This window comes from Nilaparvata lugens, chromosome X, assembly GCF_014356525.2.
Source record: "Nilaparvata lugens isolate BPH chromosome X, ASM1435652v1, whole genome shotgun sequence".
Lineage (NCBI taxonomy): Eukaryota > Metazoa > Arthropoda > Insecta > Hemiptera > Delphacidae > Nilaparvata > Nilaparvata lugens.
Genome location: NC_052518.1, coordinates 2,176,311 through 2,200,077, shown reverse-complemented (window position 1 = coordinate 2,200,077; position 23,767 = coordinate 2,176,311). Strand labels below are relative to the sequence as shown.

General features: G+C 31.4%; 1 protein-coding gene across 1 annotated transcript in view; it reads left to right on the top strand.

Moving 5' to 3' along the window:
- Positions 1-23,767, top strand: part of LOC111050816 (Down syndrome cell adhesion molecule-like protein Dscam2) — a gene marked incomplete in the record, with an annotated part of 322,193 nt that overhangs the window by 224,326 nt on the left and 74,100 nt on the right. Inside the window, 5 exon segments of the mRNA XM_039442229.1 lie at positions 7,143-7,262; positions 16,178-16,275; positions 16,277-16,355; positions 19,525-19,678; positions 22,768-22,916. Of these exon segments, the coding sequence (XP_039298163.1) occupies positions 7,143-7,262; positions 16,178-16,275; positions 16,277-16,355; positions 19,525-19,678; positions 22,768-22,916 (600 nt within the window).

Genomic DNA, 23,767 nt, shown 5'->3' with positions numbered 1-23,767 from the left:
AATTCGGTAAGATATAAATCCATGAGATTCAGAGGATGGATTCTTCATGGTATTGTTGATGTATTGAAACAAAAGTTTTCTGAAAATATCAATTTTTGAAAAAGTTATTCAATTTACTAAAAATAACTCAACTAAAAGTTATTTTTGGTTACTTTTAGTAAATTGAATAACTATCTTAAAAATTCATATTTTCTGAAAATTTTTGTTTTAATAGATCAACAATACCATGAAGGATCTATCCTATGAATCTCATGGATTTATCTCTCACCGAATTTGAAATGTTCTGTCCCAAATTTAAACTTCATGCGCTCATATCTCGAAAAGTAAAGATCAGAAAAAAAATGTTTTCCTGAGAAAACGTTCTCATTTTGATAGCTTGATGATATAAGGATCGAAAAACTTTGAAAAATATCACGAGTAGAAAGTTCATTTTAAGCCTTTGCACAGCCTTAAATAAACCGTCAATGAGTCTTGCGACTGTCATACTTCAGCCGGGACCGACAGTGGAACATGCGAGTGAAGCTGTGTATGATGGCGATAAAGTGACAGGCGGTGCTGCGAGTGTTTTCAGTGTTTTGTGTTGAATTGCGAATTTTCTGTTTCAGTACCTCCGAGAATAGGTCCGTTCACATTTGGTGAACTGGTGGAGGGTGTTCGCACCCAGGTGCAGTGCGTAATACAGGCGGGCGACAGCCCTTTGCAGCTGAAATGGCTGAAAGATGACAAATTGATTCCGGCCCAGTTGGCCATTCAAATAAACGAAGACACGTATTCGAGCACGCTGGCCATTGCTCAGGTCAGTCGTCAGCACACGGGAAACTACACGTGTGTGGCCACCAACGCTGCCAAGTCGTCGCGACTCACCGCCCAACTGGTGGTTAGCGGTAAAGTAGCAAAAAGTAGCTCACTGCTATAACAACGGCAACGGCGCACACACGCACTTGTAGTTCAACTCTGGCACTTGGCACTCTTGGCTCGCTGCAACGTCGATATCGTCGTCACTTTTTACCAGTAGAACTATCATTTTTGTCAAATTTATTTTTCTGTTTAATGCTACTAATCATTGAAACACAATCATTATCAACTACAATTTATTCAACTAAAACAGAACTAATTTCAACTGTTCACACTTGAAAGCAGCTGTTGAAGGGTTGAAACTATCTATAATAATCTGATGTGGAAAGCGAAAAGGGGACCAGTTGTCGGAAGAGTAAAATATTCAGGGCAGACAATAATAGAGACTATTATTTCGAGTTTTTAATCGATTATCATGCAGTAACATTTCCTTTGTTGATCAGAATCGATTGAAAAGTCGACTTTTTCGTACACAATGTAATGTTGTAGAAAAGGCAGACAATAATAGAGACTATTATTTCGAGTTTTTAATCGATTATCATGCAGTAACATTTCCTTTGTTGATCAGAATCGATTGAAAAGTCGACTTTTTCGTCGATTATATGAACACATGTAATGTTGGGAACAGTTGTCGCTATGGAGTTGTCCAATAACATTGTCCTGTTTTTATGTTTGAATAGGCATAGCTCAGTCATTTTTCAAGATATCAATCTGATTTTTAATTGTTCTTTATAGTCTTCTTTATTGAGGAAAAATGATATCTCAAATTTGATTTTTTGAGACAACTGGTCCCTAAATTCTTTCCACATCACATATTATAAAGAAAAGAATTGGTTATATGAAATGTATGAGCCTCTAGGGAATCGCGCATGTTCGTGGCGCATAAGTCTGTATGCATCTCTTCATGACTCTGTGGGTCTAAACAGTCGCTAACAGTCATATAAACTTGACAGTAATTCTACTAATTCTAGCCGGAGTTATGATGTGATCAATATTATTCTTGAATTTAAAAAAAAAAACTTATGGAGTGAACATGCACTTAGATTGGTAGTGACGATCTATAATTTCACTATAATTTTATAGTGAAAAAGTATGGATATGCAACAGAGCAATATCATTCATTCAATTGGAACCAGAACTCCATTTTCACCCTCTATAGCAAATCATAAGTTGACGCGAAAACGTCTATCGATTTCAATATTATTCACACTCTAATTAGAATAATTTCTGAACGGATATAGCGATGTCATGGTTTGAATTAGACAACAATCAGTCTCAACTAGAACAGATTCAGTCTACAATGAATAACACTCAATTATCCACCACAGAAAAAAACTTACAGAGGATGCAGGTAGAGAATTTTGAGGTTTGAGAATGCTGTCAAGAGCCGATTCGAATTCATTCCCAGCTGGAAAACAGAATTCTCACCTCAATAAGGATCTTGTCGACAGACCTTTGTATTGAAAAGCACTCTATCCTCTCCCAAATATATTTTTCTAATTTGTGTTAAGTATTGTTACGAGCTAAATATAAAAACCTATATTTTTCAAAACTTTGCACTCAAAGCACATTGGGCCATATGAATAAAAACAGAGCATATGCTCTGTTAAGCATGGAGCATAAGGTTTTGCTCATGAGCATTAGGTAGAAGCATAAGCATTTGCTCATTTTTATATGAATAAGCTTTACCTTTACCTTATACTCTTACCTTATGCTCCTGAACTTTGAAGCAAATGCTCACGTATTTCAAAGATTTTTCATCAGCTGATTCGCCTCACTTTGTTTCATAGTGAAAGGTTATAATGTGCTACTCACGTAAGCGCTAAATATGCAAGTATAGACACCGCTTGTGTTTGGTCGTCTGCTCTATTATCTATCTATGAATTGAGTTTTAGGTTGAGTTCTAAATTTTGAGATAATAGCGTGAAAAATTTAATCTCTAATATTCTTTAATATTAAAATCTCAATAGTCTTCTCATAATTGTCTACACTCTCATCTTCTTAAATGCCTATTTCCTATTCTGTAATGGCTATCTTTATATGGGATAGATATCTTTTGTAATTATTCTTTTGTAGAGATAATGGTTATATATATCATGGTTGAATCTAGAAGAGTTTTATAGTTCTAAACTATTGGTTGTGATCGTATCTGGTATAGTTTCCTCTTACTCACCCGAATTAGTTGAACCATTTTACTATGAGCAAAAGGTGAAAAGCTGTTCCAGACTAGACTCACCTTTTTTGAAGCATTTGCTTTAAAAGTTGTGCAAATGCTCTAGTTTTTTCATACAATTTTGAGCATAAGCTTTTACTTTTGAGCAAATGCTCAAACTATTTTTTGATGAGCATAAAATTCATACAATTTGGAGCAAAATCTTTTACTTTCGAGCAAATGCTCAAACTATTTTTTGATGAGCATGAGCAAAAGGTTTTGCTCACGTTTGTACATAGAAAATGAATCATATGCTCCATATCTTAGAAGTAAAAGCTGAACTTTATTCATATATGGCCCATTTTGTTTACTCAACTCGGAATGAATAATAATTATTATCACTTCTCACGACTCAATTGAGATGCAAGGAATTGAGTTCCATTCTAAAATTTCCAACACCTCAAGTGCAATGTTAATCAACTACACCCTCTACTTATAGTGTTAACTATAGTGAGTCCCTGGCACTATGCACTCAAGTATTTTTCTACTTCAACAATTTGACAATTTAGCGACACCATGCACTAATATTTATTAATACTCCCTCATTGCATGAAAAGATGGCATGAGGATCAAGACTATCCTACAGTGGTTGGAGAGTATTTCTTATTTTTAAACCACTCAACCTTATATCATGGATGAGCAAAGCCATCTTGATAGTAAGCCCGTATATTATATATTGGAAAATGATGAAAATCTTGTGCATCTCTGAGGTTATGATGGATTTATCCAAAAATATGTAGTTTTCATCCTTGAAATAATATATTGTTATATTCGATGATATACCATTGTAAAACTGTACTGTAATATATTTTTTCGAAGTACTTTAAGGAGGACCGCTCTAGTCTAGGATAAGAATCATTTGAAGCATTCACTCATACATCATGCCAAAATCTGGTGTGAATTTTTCTTTTCCAAAGTGTAGGTGTAAACAAAATAGGGTAAGTGTGGGAATTGGGGTTTCAAAAAATACCAAAGGCGGTTGCAAAGTGAACAAAAGAAAAAATATAGGTTATGGAATAGAACAAAATATCCTGTATTCCCAAATCGGCACAAAAATTCTGGGAGGAAAATATTATGAATATTCTCATGCTGGGTTGCATCAATCAGATCAACTCATTAAAATACTAACTCACTTTAAATACTAATTATATTCTCATGTTGGGTTGCATCAATCAGATCAACTCATTAAAATACTAACTCACTTTAAATACTAATTATATTCTCATGCTGGGTTGCATCAATCAGATCAACTCATTAAAATACTAACTCGCTTTAAATACTAATTAAGATTGATCTCACTTGATAAAACCTAGCATGAGAGGAATACAAAACAGTTTTCTATACTGTAAGTTATAGATAAGTTATTCTGATTAAATGAAGGGATATGGAGCAGAAGATTGGCTCTATATCCTCTTCTCATTGATGATAGCTGAGAGGTCTATTATTACAATACATTTACACAGACAGAGTTATCTGTAGGTCTTTAAAATTTGCTGCAGCTTAGTTTTTTGAGAGCTACATTGGCTCTCGCACACAGAATTGGCTCAATTTTGAGTTGATCCTATGCTGAGGCAGCTGGCACTGATTGGCACCGCTTTCGGCTTTCGCACTAAGTTACTGCACTGTTTCACTATGAAAAAATGATTCGAAAAGCGTCATTCCTTCCTATCTCTGTACTAATTATAATTATAATGTATTAAAATTTTCTCGCAACAAACTTGCATATTTTTGATGGTGATCTATGTAATCTACCTGTAGACTCAGAAACAAAATGGTTCTCAAAACTGATTTTACATACGTCGTGTAAATATTGGAAATTGTTAAATAGAACCATAGAATGAAACAATCTATAGTATAAGTTTTCTCTGCAAGAACAACCACACTGGAGAGAAACATCATCTCATCAAATTCTGAAAGTCATGCCATTCTGAAATAATTTGTTTGTGCATATTCTGAAATATGCAGCTTCAATATAATATAGATTTTGTGGAGATGTGGCTAGCCACGTGTGTAAGCTAGCCACCATGATAGCCAACGTCTGTAAGTGGACAGGCACATGAGAGAGAAAATCCATTCTGAAGAGTTAGAAAGGGTGGAATTCTAAAGGCTCTTTCATTCTTTCGAATGGTCTTCCATTCTTAGAAGCTATCCCGAATCATGTTCAAAGTGAGTGAGCCTTTAAGCTAAATGAAATGACCTTTAAGAATAAGTTCTCTTTTCTCAGATTGACGTATGAAATGATATATAATACAATCTGCAGGACTACGGTCAAATATAAGATAGAATATTATAATCTTCAAGCTATAGAAAGATTTGAAGATATTTTTTTAACCTTCCGGTAGTCGCGCCATACTCAATCACACGAGCAGTCGCGTGTTGTATTTTGTACAACATCCAATTTCCCAAGTGTTACGTACTATACATATTATTTAATATTATTCATGTTTAAAACATATTATTTAATGTTTATTACTAAACATATTAATTGATTGTATAATTACTTTCTCCATTTTCTTGGATTATATTACGCCTATGAACATTTGGATGATTACCATTTCATAGCCCAATAAGATACACCAAGCAAAGCCATCAATTCTGTGTTATTGGTTCGTTTACAGTCCCCGTATAGCCTACAGTCTTTCCCTATGTTATGCACTATCGTGACTAAATGGCATTTAAAGACTGAACCATTGCTCGGTTGATACTGCAACTCAGTGGAGTGATGGGGGGAAAGTCGTAGAATGCACAGGTGACTCATTCTCTGACACCACCCCATTCAATAGTTTTGTGCAGCAAAAAAACTGACACTGTTGTACTTTTTACAACAGCGCGACTGCCGGAAGGTTAATGTTGATGAAGCTGATGATCTTTTTGTAAATATTCCAGATTAGTTTCAATGAATTTATTCGAGTATTTCTCACAGTGGAATCAGAGTGATATGTTTCATAAAGTTAAACTTTGTTCAATGACTCTCATTCAAAGGTAGAAGTGATTCTTTCTAGTATGGAAAAGACGCGATTGACACTAAGTATAATTTGATATCAATACAGAGGAAAAGCAAGAGAGATGAAATCAGACAGAGCCTAAAAATTGCGGAAATTTACTATTGAGATACAGAATATGGAAATTCAGATCACATACAATATTCAGTAATATTATAATGATTAATCAATGATGTTTTCAAATTCAAATTCAAATTTATTCATCAAAGAATACATATTTACAAAATAATAGTGCAACAATAATAAATATGAAGAATATACTCCCTGCGTGGATGATTTGTCCGTGTGCAGGATATAGTTCAAAATGTAGTTTCTGTGTATTTTGTCCCTTGAAAATTGTAATCTGTAATCTTCATATTTTTGAATGAAATCTGATTTGATTTTCTCTTGAACTTTTCTGCATCTTGTCTCACTATAATGTTATTATATTATTGTATTATTATATCATTATATTATTATATTATCATATTATTATATTATTATATGATTATATGATTATATTATTATATTATTATATTAATATATTATTATATTATATATTATTATATTATTATATTATTATATTATTTATTATTATATTATCATATTATTATATTATTATATTATATATTATATATTATTATATTATTAATTATTATATTATTATATTTTTTTATTATTGCATTTTTATATTATTATATCATTATATTATTATATTTTTGTATTATTATATTATTACATAATTCTTGTTTGAATTTTTTGTAGATATTGACATTATTTTGAATTTGAATATCCATTTCATTATTGTGAATTTCCAAAAACTGCTTTCCATTATCTTTGAGTCTTTTTGTCTACTTGTATTCCAGGGTTGCATTAATCGATTTTTCTTATTTAAGTGGGAGATTTATCAACAATTGAAAAAAACAATTGTTTTCAGCCGTACAAGATACCTGTGTCATATTTCTGCTTCCATTATAAAATGATATATGTTACATGATTAAAAGTGAATTGACAATGCTTGATGGTTGAAAAAGTTGAAATTGATGGATGAGTTCCTTAACCTTGGTAGTAAGAGTTGTTTATTCCAATTTCAGTCCCTCCTCGTTGGGTCACGGAGCCTAAGGATGTAAATGTAACACAAGGAGGCACTGCAGTTTTTATCTGTGAAGCTGATGGTTTTCCAACACCATCTCTGACTTGGCGGAAGGTTATAGGTAATTCATTATAGACCAATTTTTACTTTCCTTGCCCTATTACCATAGGTAATACCAAAGGTATTGCTTTCCAAAAAAATTAAGGTACCCTAATTTCAAGTTTTCTATACGTTTCCAGGTCCCCTGAGTCCAAAAACATGATTTTTGGGTATTGGTCTGTGTGTGTGTATGTCTGTGAACACGATAACTCCATTCACAATCAACCGATTGACTTGAAATTTTAAACTTAAGGTCCTTATACCATGAGGATCCGACAATAAGAAATTCAATAAGATTAAATTCAAGATGGCGGGAAAAATGGCGGAAGATTACTAAAAAACCATGTTTTTTACGGTTTTCTTGAAAACGGCTGTAATGATTTTCTTCAAATTTATATCATTGATAGCTATTTATAAGCCCTAGCAACTGACATGGGTCTTAGTCTTGGTAAAATTGCAGGAGTTCCGTAATATTCTTGAGAGAAATGGCGGATAATTACTAAAAAACCATGTTTTTCACGGTTTTCTCGAAAACGGCTTTAACGATTTTCTTCGAATTTATATCATGGATAGCTATTTATAAGCCCTATCAACTTACATGAGTCTAATTTTTGGTAAAATTGCAGGAGTTCCGTAATATTCTTGAGAGAAATGGCGGATAATTACTAAAAAACCATGTTTTTCTCGGTTTTCTCGAAAACGGCTCCAACGATTTTCTTCAAATTCATATCATGGATAGCTATTTATAAGCCCTATCAATTCACCAATTCACATGAGTCTCATTCCTGGGATAATTGCAGGAGCTCCGTAAAGTTTTTGAGAAAAATGGCGGATAATTACTAAAAAACCATGTTTTTCACGGTTTTCTCGAAAACGGCTTTAACGATTTTCTTCGAATTTATATCATTATATTATTATATTATTATATTATTATATTATTATATTATTATATTATTATATTATTATATTATTATATTATTATATTATTATATTATTATATTATTATATTATTATATTATTATATTATTATATTATTATATTATTATATTATTATATTATTATATTATTATATTATTATATTATTATATTATTATATTATTATATTATTATATTATTATATTATTATATTATTATATTATTATATTATTATATTATTATATTATTATATTATTATATTATTATATTATTATATTATTATATTATTATATTATTATATTATTATATTATTATATTATTATATTATTATATTATTATATTATTATATTATTATATTATTATATTATTATATTATTATATTATTATATTATTATATTATTATATTATTATATTATTATATTATTATATTATTATATTATTATATTATTATATTATTATATTATTATATTATTATATTATTATATTATTATATTATTATATTATTATATTATTATATTATTATATTATTATATTATTATATTATTATATTATTATATTATTATATTATTATATTATTATATTATTATATTATTATATTATTATATTATTATATTATTATATTATTATATTATTATATTATTATATTATTATATTATTATATTATTATATTATTATATTATTATATTATTATATTATTATATTATTATATTATTATATTATTATATTATTATATTATTATATTATTATATTATTATATTATTATATTATTATATTATTATATTATTATATTATTATATTATTATATTATTATATTATTATATTATTATATTATTATATTATTATATTATTATATTATTATATTATTATATTATTATATTATTATATTATTATATTATTATATTATTATATTATTATATTATTATATTATTATATTATTATATTATTATATTATTATATTATTATATTATTATATTATTATATTATTATATTATTATATTATTATATTATTATATTATTATATTATTATATTATTATATTATTATATTATTATATTATTATATTATTATATTATTATATTATTATATTATTATATTATTATATTATTATATTATTATATTATTATATTATTATATTATTATATTATTATATTATTATATTATTATATTATTATATTATTATATTATTATATTATTATATTATTATATTATTATATTATTATATTATTATATTATTATATTATTATATTATTATATTATTATATTATTATATTATTATATTATTATATTATTATATTATTATATTATTATATTATTATATTATTATATTATTATATTATTATATTATTATATTATTATATTATTATATTATTATATTATTATATTATTATATTATTATATTATTATATTATTATATTATTATATTATTATATTATTATATTATTATATTATTATATTATTATATTATTATATTATTATATTATTATATTATTATATTATTATATTATTACAGGAGTTCCGTAATATTCTTGAGAGAAATGGCGGATAATTACTAAAAAACCATGTTTTTCACGGTTTTCTCGAAAACGGCTCCAACGATTTTCTTCAAATTCATATCATGGATAGCTATTTATAAGCCCTATCAATTCACATGAGTCTCATTCCTGGGATAATTGCAGGAGCTCCGTAAAGTTTTTGAGAAAAATGGCGGATAATTACTAAAAAACTATGTTTTTCACGATTCTCTCAAAAATGACTTGACCGATTTTTTTTCAAATTCATACTCTGTATAGTTATTTATCAGCTCTATCAACTGGCATGCGTCTCCTTTCTGGGAAACTAATGGGGGGGGGGTCCACCCCATCATAGAAATGGACTTTGTAACCTCCTTCTCGTGCTTGAGGTAGGTAGGTAGAGTAGTTTATAAAAAGAACACATAGTCGAGATATTTAATCTGTAGAACAGCTGTTTTGATGACTTTGAAAAAATCCATCGAATTTCACAATTTACACAAAGGAAAAAGAACTCTGAAAACAATCATATATACACATATACAGTAGTCTGGTTGTAGTTTCAAATTATGTTACCGCCAATCGTCATTATGTTATTCCCCTAAATTATTCTTGTTTGAGAATGAGGCTTACAGTTCAATGAGCAAGGAAAGTTGTGTGACTGTACCACACCAGATTTTTATCATGGGCAATCAATTCCTGTGCTAAGCATACCATAACATAATTGATATAGCTCGTCACAATTTTTTGTAAAGTGTGAAGTTTTAAGCTCAAAAATTTCTAGTTTCATTCAAAATTCAGCCTTTTTTCATTCTAGACTCTAATAACATCTGTTTAATACAAAATTTGCTCGCTAATCTGAGTATTGAAGAGTGTAAATTGTATTTTGAACAGTGAAAGTGACATAACCAACATTTTGATTTGGACAGTATAGTATAAATTAGAAATGGGACAGTTTTGGGCATGAGCCTGTTGTGCCTTTCCTCATGTTAAGTATTTGTACACAATGTGATAAATAAATAAACAATGCTGTGTTCCTTGGTCATTGTATTCTGTTCATATTTGTGGATGAAATTCGATTTGATTTGAGTTCACTTGACTGATTTTCCGCCTTATATCACAGTGTGATAAGAAATCAAACACTCAAATTATAATCAAGATCATTTATTTTTATTTATTTATTTGCAATACAAATGAGACTAATGTAATAACATTGGTAGATAAAATAATAAGGTAGTCCTTGTGCTATTTTTCTTCCAAATTTGAAGGTGACACAGTCCAAGATGAGGTTAGAATTTCACGTGTACAATTTTCACAAAATTCTAGTCCAAAATAAACATGAAAACTATAAATTTTGAATTTAGAAGGCTTGAATTGATAAATTGATTAGAAATATTCCACTCAATTACCACTTGTAACAAATAATATTGAGTTATTCAAGAAAATTTGGAACCATTGAAGAAACAGAAACTTGTAAACACTAAAGCTCAGCTGGAAATTTGATTTCCATCATGATTTGGTATACCAAATAACGCTTATGTATTTGTGCATTATTTGCCGATTTTTAGATTGAAGTAAACTTGATAATAAGACTAGAACACTAGTTTTGTTTTATTTAATTATATGGCTAGTTTGCAATTAATTGTAAGCATTGCTATGATAGAGCATCAAGAGAATTCAGTTTCAAAGATGGAATTGTTCATTTACTTCAAAGACCAGAAGTATATCATGGGCAATCCATTCCTGTGCCAAGCATACCGTAACATAATTGATATAGCTCGTCTCAATGCTGTGTTTCTTGGTCATTGTATTCTGTTCATATTTGTGGATGAACTTCGATTTGATTCGAGTTCACTTGACTGATTTTCTGCCTTATATCACAGTGTGATAAGAAATCAAACACTCAAATATTATAATCAGATCATTTATTTTTATTTATTTATTTGCAATACAAATGAGACTAATGTAATAACATTGGTAGATAAAATAATAAGGTAGTCCTTGTGCTATTTTTCTTCCAAATTTGAAGGTGACACAGTCCAAGATGAGGTTAGAATTTCACGTGTACAATTTTCACAAAATTCTAGTCCAAAATAAACATGAAAACTATAAATTTTGAATTTAGAAGGCTTGAATTGATAAATTGATTAGAAATATTCCACTCAATTACCACTTGTAACAAATAATATTGAGTTATTCAAGAAAATTTGGAACCATTGAAGAAACAGAAACTTGTAAACACTAAAGCTCAGCTGGAAATTTGATTTCCATCATGATTTGGTATACCAAATAACGCGTTATGTATTTGTGCATTATTTGCCGATTTTTAATTTGAAGTAAACTTTATAATAAGACTAGAACACTAGTTTTGTTTTATTTAATTATATGGCTAGTTTGCAATTGCTATGATAGAGCATCAAGAGAATTCAGTTTCGAAGATGGAATTGTTCATTTACTTCAAAGACCAGAAGTATAACGTCATGATATACGAAACAAAAATACCTGGAAAATGAACATTTTACACATAATTTTTTTCGACTCTCAAGGCTTCTCTCGATTCTAAATTTTACTCATAATTCTAAATTTCACACATCATTTTTTCGACTCTCAAGACTTTCCTCGATTCTAAGGTTCTGATCACATTAGATGCACATTTTTGCAAAGTGGACGAGTACCATGCGAAACAAAATCTTGAAAGTGACATAGAAAAACGTTGTGACTTCTGTCGCTGTTCACACTGAACGCACAAACAATCGTGCAATTTCTATTACTCTTTCCAGATTTTGTCTCTCACATGCACAAACGTGCATCCAATGTGATCATACCCTAAGGTTCAACTGACACTTATGCGACTCAAGACTGCAACTTTAGTCTCTTCTCGACGCAGCATGTGTTTTCAAATGGTGACGTTGCGGAGATTAGAATCGACTGGTCTGAGTGTCACCATTTGGAAACACATGCTCTCGACTAGAGTCAAGGCCTAAGCCTTAGGCTCAACTCACACTTATGCGACTCAGGTCGAGAAGAGACTCGACTCTAGTCGAGAGCATGTGTTTTCAAATGGTGACATCGCGGAGACTAGAATCGAATGGTCTGAGCGCCACCATTTGGAAACATATTGTTACAGATTTTACCTCTTCAAAACCTAGTTTTTGTGGGTTCTATATGAATGTATATAGAATGAGCTGAGTACTATAGTACTATAGAATGAGCTATAGTACTATAGTACTATAGTACTATAGTACTATAGTACTATAGTTCTATAGTACTATAGAATGAGCTGACAACACTTGAAGATATAATTACACTTAAGTGTACTCTAAACTGGTAGATGAAACAATTGACTTACTAAAACAACAGATATTTCCTAACTCTACTACAGGAAATAATAAATCAACTAATTAGTCCTTAGATGGCGATATGAAGATTAATCACTTATAAACACAGAATCTAATAATAATTATAGTTCATTAACACAGTATGCAACACTATCACTGTCTGTATCTTATACCAGGACTCTGTATCACAGTTTGCGTATCAAGTATCTTTACTACCGTTCCGTATCACGTAACTTTACTTCCGTTTTGTATCACGTGCTCGCGTATCCTTATCACCGTCCTGTATCTCGTATCTTGATACCACTGTCCCGACAATTATAACAATATTATCACTATACTTTTTACTATCGTTCCGTATCACGTGCTCGCGTATCCGTATCACGTGCTCGCGTATCCGTATCACCGTCCTGTACCTCGTATATTGATACAACTGTCCCGACAATTATAACAATTATCACTATTCTACACTAGATAGGTATTACAATAATGTTACTATACAATTATCACAATTGTCAATATGTATATTGACAAAGCAGAAACTCTCTACATACTGTAAATGTGATGTGAAGAATGTAATAGCTAATAAAGAATTTGAATTTTTTGTATTTGAATTACTATACAGTTATCACAATTATCACTAGGAACTGCCAGGCTTTGGATACGGCTGGCACTATGTTCCTTCACCACTGGAAGTCTTGCGTATCACTCACTTGCTTATCACTGACTGACTTATCACTGACTGACTTATCACTAACTGACTAGGCGAGCGATCCCTCTATATTAGGGATGGGTATCGATACATCGATGTTTAGAAACATCGATGTTTCAACATCAAACATCGATGTTTACTGTTCGATGTTTTTCACTTATCGATGGTTTTACCTGGACATCGGTCATTCGATGTTTTTCCCAACAAAAAAAGGAATTTTTCAATCAGGATCTCTGTATTTTTATGTGAGACTGTTGGATACTCTTGAGGATTTACATAACTGTGGCCCTTGTCAAGGTTAGATACCTATTTAGAATTGAATAAGAGGTCGGATTTTTCGTTTCTTAGGAAGAAAGAGTTCTTCTTATTACAAGTGCTTTCCTCAACATACGTTTAATACCAATTATTAATCTAGCTCTGGAATATAGGTCCCCGTATTGTATGGAGTTTAGATAGCCATAAAAAACAACTCTATTCATTCTCATTTCCTAAATAAAACTATCAGGTATTGAATGAATATGATTATGAGTAACAATGATTGCTAAAATTAGCTTAGGATGAAATCCCAAGACAGAATCTTCGACGATATCCCGAGAGATTTCTGACTCAACTATTATTGGATTTTCTTTTTTATATTCCATTAAATAACAATCTCCGTTGATAACGTAGTCTGATTACCTACAACTACAAACAATTTATTTACTTACAGTTTCGTTGCTGCCAATCAATAATATTCCTTTATTGTTAACTACTTTTTAAAAGCTCTGTCCCTTCCTTTTACATGAACATAAAAAATGAAATTGATTTCACTATCTGAGTTACTCTAAGGATATAATAGTCTTCCGTAAAATGTACGGCAACACGTCAATGTTCAAAACATTGATGTTTAAAAACATCGATGTTTACTGTTCGATGTTTTTTACTTATCGATGTTCAGGAGAAAAAACATCGATGTTTTGTCTTTCGATACCCATCCCTACTCTATATATATACCCCAACGTTTTCATTCCAGAAAAATCCAGAATGATGGAAGCTTCTTCCCTATTATCCACACAATAAACAAACAAGAAGTAAGAAATAGTCAGTATTTTCTAGAAGACCCTAGAGATGTAAACAAAGAAAGGTGACTAGTCCCATAGACAATAGGGACCTGTCAATCATCAGCCACCCTGCCGCCCCATTCCGGCTCTCATCACTCTGTCTCTCTCTATTTGTTTCCATCTCTTTTCCTCCTTCATACCACTCACGAACATGTGTGAATTTCATAACAGTATGCTGCGTCGAGAATAGACCAGTGTCGCAGTCTCTTCTCGACCTGAGTCGCGTAGGACACACAGAACTAGCGCCCAGCGGTCAAATGGGAGTGAAACATGGCTCCTATATACACGTACACTGTTTACGTCATCACTGCCAGTCACATTATTTGTCTGTCTCTCACTCTCTCTTTAAGTGATAACGGTATATAAACTTTCCGACAACCATCTGCTTTATAACGACCATTCCTTCCTATTCGACTCCAAAAGAGTTCCATTGATTTACCTCGACTTGTGATGAATTTTGAAATCATGAATACATCGAATTTCCAGCTCTGACAGTATGTTGAAAAGGTTGACGACCGGGAAACCCCCGGTTTGTCAAAACCACACCACCTCATCAAATTTTCGATAATTAGCACATATTGACTCTCTCAGGCTGTCACCATGAGTGAGAAAATGAACAGAGTTGATATGATGAACAGTTTGCTAGGCTGAGTGACGGAGGTTCAAAGTTATTAGTATTTGAAGTTATAAGTATTTAAATATATCTTTGTCTATCACCCACATTGTCTTTGTCAAAATATATCTTTATTAAAACAAAATTCAGAAATGAAAAGTCAAAACATTAGAATGAATGATTGAGATGATGTGTTTGCTAGAACCAATTTGACAGAGATTTATTCATTCAAGATGACTGTATCTTGATGAATGATTGTTCGTACAATCATGGTTCTAGCCCAATCTTTCAATATCAATTGGAATGTAATTATAGGATGGAAATATGTATCTCATTAAGTTGGCTAATATGTTGTCATAATACAGTAGTGTTTTGCTTGAAGCTTCCTTAGGATACTGTAGTGAATTTGAATTTCGCTCCTTCCGTCGGATCGGCTGCTAGTGAGAGCGAAATGGCATCACTCGTGATGACGTCACGGACTTTCACTTTGTTACGTTCAATCTGTGAGTGGCCAAACACATTCTGACCGCTGGGCGCAAGTTGCGGATTCCCGTCGCGTAAGTGTGAGTTGAGAGAAGCCTTAGAATTGAGAAAAGTCTTGGAAGTCGAAAACAATGATAAGTCGAAAGCAATGATGTGTGTAATTTTCATTTTTCCGCGCAACCCAATGTAAACGCAAACGTGCATCCAATGTGATCATAACCTTTGGTTCTGAATTCAGAGACGAATAATTTTCTTCTGTTTGAATAATGCAGGAAGACAACCGACTGAGTACGAAGACATCACCGCTCGCACGCGAAACATGCAAATCAGCAGCAATGGAACATTGGTGATAAGGCAGGCTCACCCAGAAAAATCAAGGCCAGTACCTATGTGAAGCCACCAATGGTATTGGGGCAGGACTCAGTGCAACCGTTCATCTTCTTGTTCATAGTGAGTTAACATTTCAGTTTAATATTCTCTCCCTCCATTTAAATATATTTTTGTCATAGTCATTCATTAGATGTTCTCATTCATCAGAACGACTCATCATTACAATAATTCTTACATAATATACAGAATTTGGCTTCAAAATTCATAAAATAACTCAATTAATACAATGTGCAGTGATAATTAAGTGTAATATTTAACTATAATTTGGTGTTTTAATTTTTCTAAATTTAAAATTCGCATCTCATATTTATTTTTGGACGAAAGTTGACCTTTAACTTCCTACAGAACAAACATAACCTATTTTTTGGACATGTAATCAAAATTTTGGGAATGGAATAGTTTTGGGCCAAGCCTGTTGTTCCTTCCCAATCATATTTATATGATTTGTTATTGTATCCACGTATAAATAAATAAATAAATAAATAAATAAACTTCACGTTTGTACAATAGAATAAGCCACTGAATTGATCCGTTTGCTGTTCCAAACCTTTCAGAAATCCTGTGAACAAGCATATCGCTCTATAGCTGAGTCATGATTGATAAATAATTATACTAAACTCCCTCATTTCTTTTTTTTCTCTTCTAAAGTCCTATTTTTCCTCTATTCTCTATTGACTTTATTTTATTTTCATTTCTTTCTTCTTCATTTTTCTATTATCATTAGTTTATTATGTTTTCATTTGGCCTCATTTCGCCTCTTCTGATCATATTAGTATTCAAAATTTGTGTTTACTTCTTTATTTTATTTTTTCATTCTTATTTTGCGTCAAATATTATGTATCTAAGTTAGTTGATGTCAATAAGGCTCTTCATGGATTTACTCTGTGAGCTTTTGTATGTGAATAAATAAATAAATAAGTCCATTTTTCAGCTGTTTTACATGACATTATTCTTTCAATGTTTGAACATACAGAATCTGATTGAGTGATTAAGAAGGTATAAGTAGCTAATCAATTGTGAATAATGTACAGCAGTTAAGAAGGTAAATATTTCCACAGAACTATTATAGAGCAATCAGCCTCCTCAAACTCTGTAGGGTTGTAATAGTATCTTACATAACAAAGACGGGAAGGGGCCTTTGGCAGGCGAAAATTATGTTTCTAGTCGAGGCGTTAGCCGAGACTAGAATTTTATTCGAGCACTGCAAAAGACATTCACGTCCAAGTAATGTACACTATTTCTTGTCGTGATAATCTAAAGAAGAATAATTGAGAAATAGAAAACATTACCTGCCTGTACTGACGTTACTACATGCATTCTATAAATATAACCCAGTTTACAAGTTTCGAATCAGGAATTTATTGATTGTAGTTGACAAAACTTCCACCTGGAGCGTTGAAAGGTGGTTTTCGTACCAGTTTTGCTGTTTCAAATTCGGAACTAGGAAACATACTCGACTTTAGAGAAAACATGATTTTATTTCAGCATAGTATGCTGTAATGAGAATCGTATTGTTGTATTGTTGTAATGTTGAATCGTATTTGTTCCACAATCAGCTGTTTACCGGCTTGATTTCATGGATGTAAAACAGCTGAAATTGAATGACTATGACAAAAAAATTGTTTTTTGTCAGCCAGGACTTAAGAGTGTTTTTGAATTTTGTTAGTGGCAGCTATCTCACACCCAGAGGTAGTTTATTGGAAAACTTCATTACTGTCATTGAGAAACGCCTGTTACATTTTTCCAGCATCTTCTGACATCAAGTTTTGATTTTGTCTAGTTTGATGGTTATGGATGTCGTTGGCCCCTATATAGGGATGAAGATTCTCTCTCACAGATAACAGACTCTGATAGATTATACACTGTCATTATCTTTTTCTCGACAAAGAGTGGCTTGCAGTGATCCAGCATGCTCACAACTCTTTTCTGCAGCAACAATTAATAATAATACATACTTTCAAATTAGGTTTTCCATCTTCCTTAATATTATAACCTGTGTAGACAACCATTGATTATAAAGTTGAACTTATCCTAAAAGTTACAGTATTGTATTCTACAAAAGTCTTTAAATTATTGAAGGGTTCCTATATATATGACTCACTCTGTATATTATTGATATATCAAATAAATGGGCAAACAATATGCCCAATATAGGAATACCTTTAGGGAATTCAATGTTAAAATTGTATTGATTTATTCATGTAATATTCTACTTTTCTTTTTCTTTTTTCAATAAAGTTTTCAAAGTTTTTTCAATATGTCACCTGGTCATATGGGACATATATTTATCTCATATAGATCAGAATTCTAGAGTTTTTTAATTAAAAGTTCAATGAACAGTGTTTTTGTCTTCAAACAATCTTTGTCATCGACAGAAAGATTGTTTATTTCATTTGTTGTCAATATTAACATAGCTTCTCTTTGTTTCTAATAACAAACGTGCCGCCTGTGCGACAGATAAAAATATGTACTTGAAATGGCTTTCATGTTTGGCATTGACTGAGTTTATATTAATACCCAAAATTTAGCTTCTGGGGCAGAGCTCGTTCGTTAGGACTGTGAGTAAAGTCCGGCTGATCCAGGGAAAAAGGCTAGATTTCGATTCGTTTTATAATACAGTTGTACTGTCACAGATCGGGCAGTTTAAAAACAATTGTATTATTAAGGGAGACGGGCTCTGAACTTATTCATTGGTTCAGTTAATTTTTGTTCTTTTAGAATACTAACTGTAAAGTCGCGATTAAACCAGTGGATGCCAAAGGGGGAAGCCATATTCAAAAGGTAGGTGACTACTGGATAAGATCATTGTTTTTAATTTTTATAACCACAAAGATTGAATCATCTTAAGCAGCAGCGAGTTGTTTTCCCCATTAAATTCAATTTTAATATTGTGTTTGTATATATATTTATATTTACCTTTTTTTGGAATGGAGAAAAATTCATATTTATCATTTTCAACCATGTAAATCGGAAGATACAAATTAAATAAAGTTCTAGTATTTCTGTTCTCTATTGCTATCATAGTTCTTTCCCTCCTTACATAATTTGTGAAGGCACATCCTCTTTACATATTTGGTGGAGGCTTCTCCCGTCGTTCCTCATCTCGCTTACAAAAAAATAAATTTATAAATTATTGTGTACTATTGCTGTGGAATGTCACAGTGCTTTCAAGTAGTGATTTGTGGTTTTGATGAGAGGAAAGTGATGTTAATATACCACTGTTTCACAGTTCCTCCTGAATTCGACGTGAAATCGGCTCAGGCTAGTGTCCGTCGAGGAACTTCACAGACTCTGGTGTGTCAGGCTACTGGAGATCATCCCATAGGAATCACTTGGAATTCGGATGCTTCTGGATCTCAATCTTCAATCAATTATAATCCAAGGTACAATTTTTTAATCCAAGACAATTCTGCACATTTCTCATAGAATACTCACTTTTCTTTTCAGGGCTACTTGAATTATTATTGAAAGTTACAATAAAAGTTTTCAAGTACGATTTTATTTAGTCATATAGCACAACTAATTTCAACTGTTGAAGAGAGCTGTAATTTCAACTCTTGCAGAGATATGTAGTTTCAACTCTTGAAGAGACATGTAGTTTAAACTCTAAAAAGTAGCTGTAGTTTAAAATCTTGAAGATAACTGTAGTTTCAACTCTTGAAGATAACTGTAGTTTCAACTCTTGAAGATAATTGCAGTTTCAACTCTTCAAGAGAACTGCAGTTCAAACTCTTAAAGAGAGCTGTAGTTTCAACTCTTTAAGATAATTGCAGTTTCAACCCTTCAAGGGAACTGTAGTTTCAACTCATGAAGAGAACTGCAGTTTCAACTCTTGAAGAGAGCTGTATTTTCAACTCTTGAAGAAAATTGTAGTTTCAACTCTTGAAGATAATCTTAGTTTCAACTCCTCAAGAGAACTGGAGTTCAAACTCTGTAGTTTCAACTCATGAAGAGAACTGCAGTTTCAACTCTTCAAGAGAACTGGAATTCAAACTCTTAAAGAGAGCTGTAGTTTCAACTCTTGAAGAGACCTGTAGTCTAAACTCTTAGAAGTAGCTGTAGTTTAAAATCTTGAAGATAACTGTAGTTTCAACTCTTGAAGATAATTGCAGTTTCAACTCTTTAACTCTTCAAGAGAACTGTAGTTTTAACTCTTCAAGAGAGCTGTAGTTTCAACTCTTGAAGGAAATTGTAGTTTCAACTCTTGAAGATAATCGCAGTTTCAACTCCTCAAGAGAACTGGAGTTCAAACTCTTGAAGAGAGCTGTAGTTTCAACTCTTTAAGATAATTGCAGTTTCAACCCTTCAAGGGAACTGTAGTTTCAACTCATGAAGAGAAATGCAGTTCCAACTCTTGAAGAGACCTGTAGTTTTAACTATTCAAGAGAGCTGTAGTTTCAACTCTTGAAGAAAATTGTAGTTTCAACTCTTGAAGTTAATCGCAGTTTCAACTCCTCAAGAGAACTGGAGTTCAAACTCTGTAGTTTCAACTCATGAAGAGAACTGCAGTTTCAACTCTTCAAGAGAACTGGAATTCAAACAAAGAGAGCTGTAGTTTCAACTCTTGAACATAATTGAAGTTTCAACTCTTCAAGAGAACTGTAGTTTCAACTCTTCAAGAGAACTGTAGTTTCAACTCATGGAGAGAACTGCAGTTTCAACTTTTGAAGAGTTAAGTTAAATGATATTACTCATATAACAAATATTATAGCTCTAATATATATACTAACTTATATCAATGAACTATGTTATGATAGAATGAGAGTGTTCTTGAAAACTTTTATTGTGTTCCAAATTACTCATTGACTTCACATTGAGTACCCACAGTCTGAGAAACTTTTATTGTGAATACAAATAAGCTTCTATCACCTTTCTTAAAATATATGTTTTTAAAAATTCAAATCAACACCAAAAACCGATCTACTCATCAATTCTGAACTAATTTGTTGCGGATGAAGGATGGGAAGATCCTTTGAAAAACGACATAATAATGAAAATTTCATAAAAGATTGATTTAGGAGCTTCCAGCAATAATCGAGATACACTAATGTATAAGCGTTGCATTATTCAAGACGAATCAAGACTTCCTACAATATATTCAATAGTACATTAATTTAATTATATTATATAATATTCATTTAATTACAATTTATATAATAAGTCATTCAACGAGAAATTGAAGAAATTCCACAAGTGATGATTGAGCGACCAATGACAAATTTCGCTCACAGCACATTCATTTAATTACAATATATTCAATAGTACATTCATTTAATTATGTCATTTAGACATTTGCTCTACTACATCAGCTCTTATTGATCAGTTCATGTCGTTAATCACTGCATGTAATTATAAATCGGACATGACTGTAATTGCAACTGAAGACGCTCTTACATTGCAGTAGTATAAATATTTCAATTCTGAAATACTTTTCTATTTGGGTACCTATCCATATGTTTTTACTTTCCTTGCCCTATTACCATAGGTATGGAAAGTATTGCTTTCCAAAAAAATTTAAGGTACCCTAATTTCATGTTTTCTATACGTTTCAAGGTCCCCTGATTCCAAAAATATGATTTTCGGGTGTCGGTGTGTGTGTGTGTGTGTGTGTGTGTGTGTGTGTGTGGTGTGTGTGTGTGTGTGTGTGTGGTGTGTGTGTGTGTGTGTGTGTGTCTGTGAACACGATAACTCCATTCCTAATTAACCGATTGACTTGAAATTTTAAACTTAAGGTCTTTATACCATGAGGATCCGACAATAAGAAATTCAATAAAATCAATTAAAATGGCGGATAATGGCTAAAAAATCATGTTTTTCACGGTTTTCTCGAAAACGGCTCTAACGATTTTCTTCAAATTTATACCCTAGATAGCTATTTATAAGCCCTATCAACTGAAGTGATTCTCATTTCTGGGAAAATTGCAGGAGCTCCGTAATATTCCTGAGAAGAATGAATTTTGTTTAATTTCTATCACGATTTTCTCAGAAATGACTCGACCGATTTTTTTTAAATTCATACCCTGTATAGTACTGGCATGAGTCTCCTCCCTGAGAAACTAACAGGGGGTCCACCCCATCCTTGAGAAATTTACTTTGTAACCTCCTTCTCGTGCGTGAGGTAGGTAGGTAGGTAGAGCAGTCTATTCAAAAGAACACATGTCGATATTTTATTTGTAGAACAGCTGTTTTGACAACTTTTAAAAAATCCTCAAATTGCATAATTCAAACAAAGGAAAATGTACTCTGAACACAATCACAATAGTAGGCTATAATCGTAGTTTTTATTATTTAGCCGCCAATCGGCATAATATTATTTCCCTAAATTATCCTCGTTAATGAGGCTCATAGATCAATGAGCAAGGAAAGTTATGTGAGTGTACCACACCAGATTTTTAATATTGAGCTTTAATCTTTTATAATTATTACAACTAATTCAGATATCATGTGATTATCAAATTGTGATTTGTTCAAGGTATTCAATCAAGGAAAAGAAGCTAAATAATGGATTACAATCGGAGCTACAAATAGCAAACACTGTGAAGTCTGATAGTGGAATCTACACTTGTACTGCTATCAACCCTTTTGGAAAAGCGGAACGAACTGTACAGCTTCAAGTGCAAGGTGAAGTATCTTCAATTTCTTTATCCATTACGAACTGCTATATACAGAATGTATCAGAAGTACTGTCGAACATTTCAGGGTATTGTTCCTGGATGATATGAGACTACAAATGTCGTATTTGAAGTGTCCAAAACTCAGCGGTTATTCTTATAGCTGCCATTTTGGTTTTTTCACTTAGGAGTTTTCATCTGAAGAATGTAATGATGTATTGATCTGAAATTTAGCATGAATATTTATGCTATGAATACTCAACTTTGAAAAATAAAATGAAAAAAATTTTGATCTAAATTTTCAAAATGGCGGCCATTTTAAATTTTTGATGGCAAATTTCACTTGAACCGTTCACTTTAAAAAGAATTCACAAGAGACGAAAAAGTTAGCAAATTTTATCAATATTTCAAGTATACCTCATTTATAACAGATTGGTCAGAGAATAACAGAGAAATTAATTATTTTTGTACTGCATGCATGACCACACTTTTCACAATTTAAACACCAATATTAAATTTTCAATTCCAATTGTATTTGATATGAAGCTTTGAAACTCGGTATGGCTCCATATGGCCATCCAGCTGATTTTACATTGTTTTTCAGATGATCTTGTTTGTTCATTATCATGCATTCAGTACAAAAATAATTAATTTCTCTGTTATTCTATGGCCAATCTCTTATAAATGAGGTATACTTGATAAAATTCCCTAACTTTTGTGTCTCTTATAAATTTTCTGTAAAATGAACGGTTTTCGTGAAATTTGTAATCAAAAATTTAAAATGGCCGCCATTTTGAAAATCTACATTGAAATTTTTCTATTTTATTTTTTAAAGTTGATTCTTTATAGCATAAATATTCA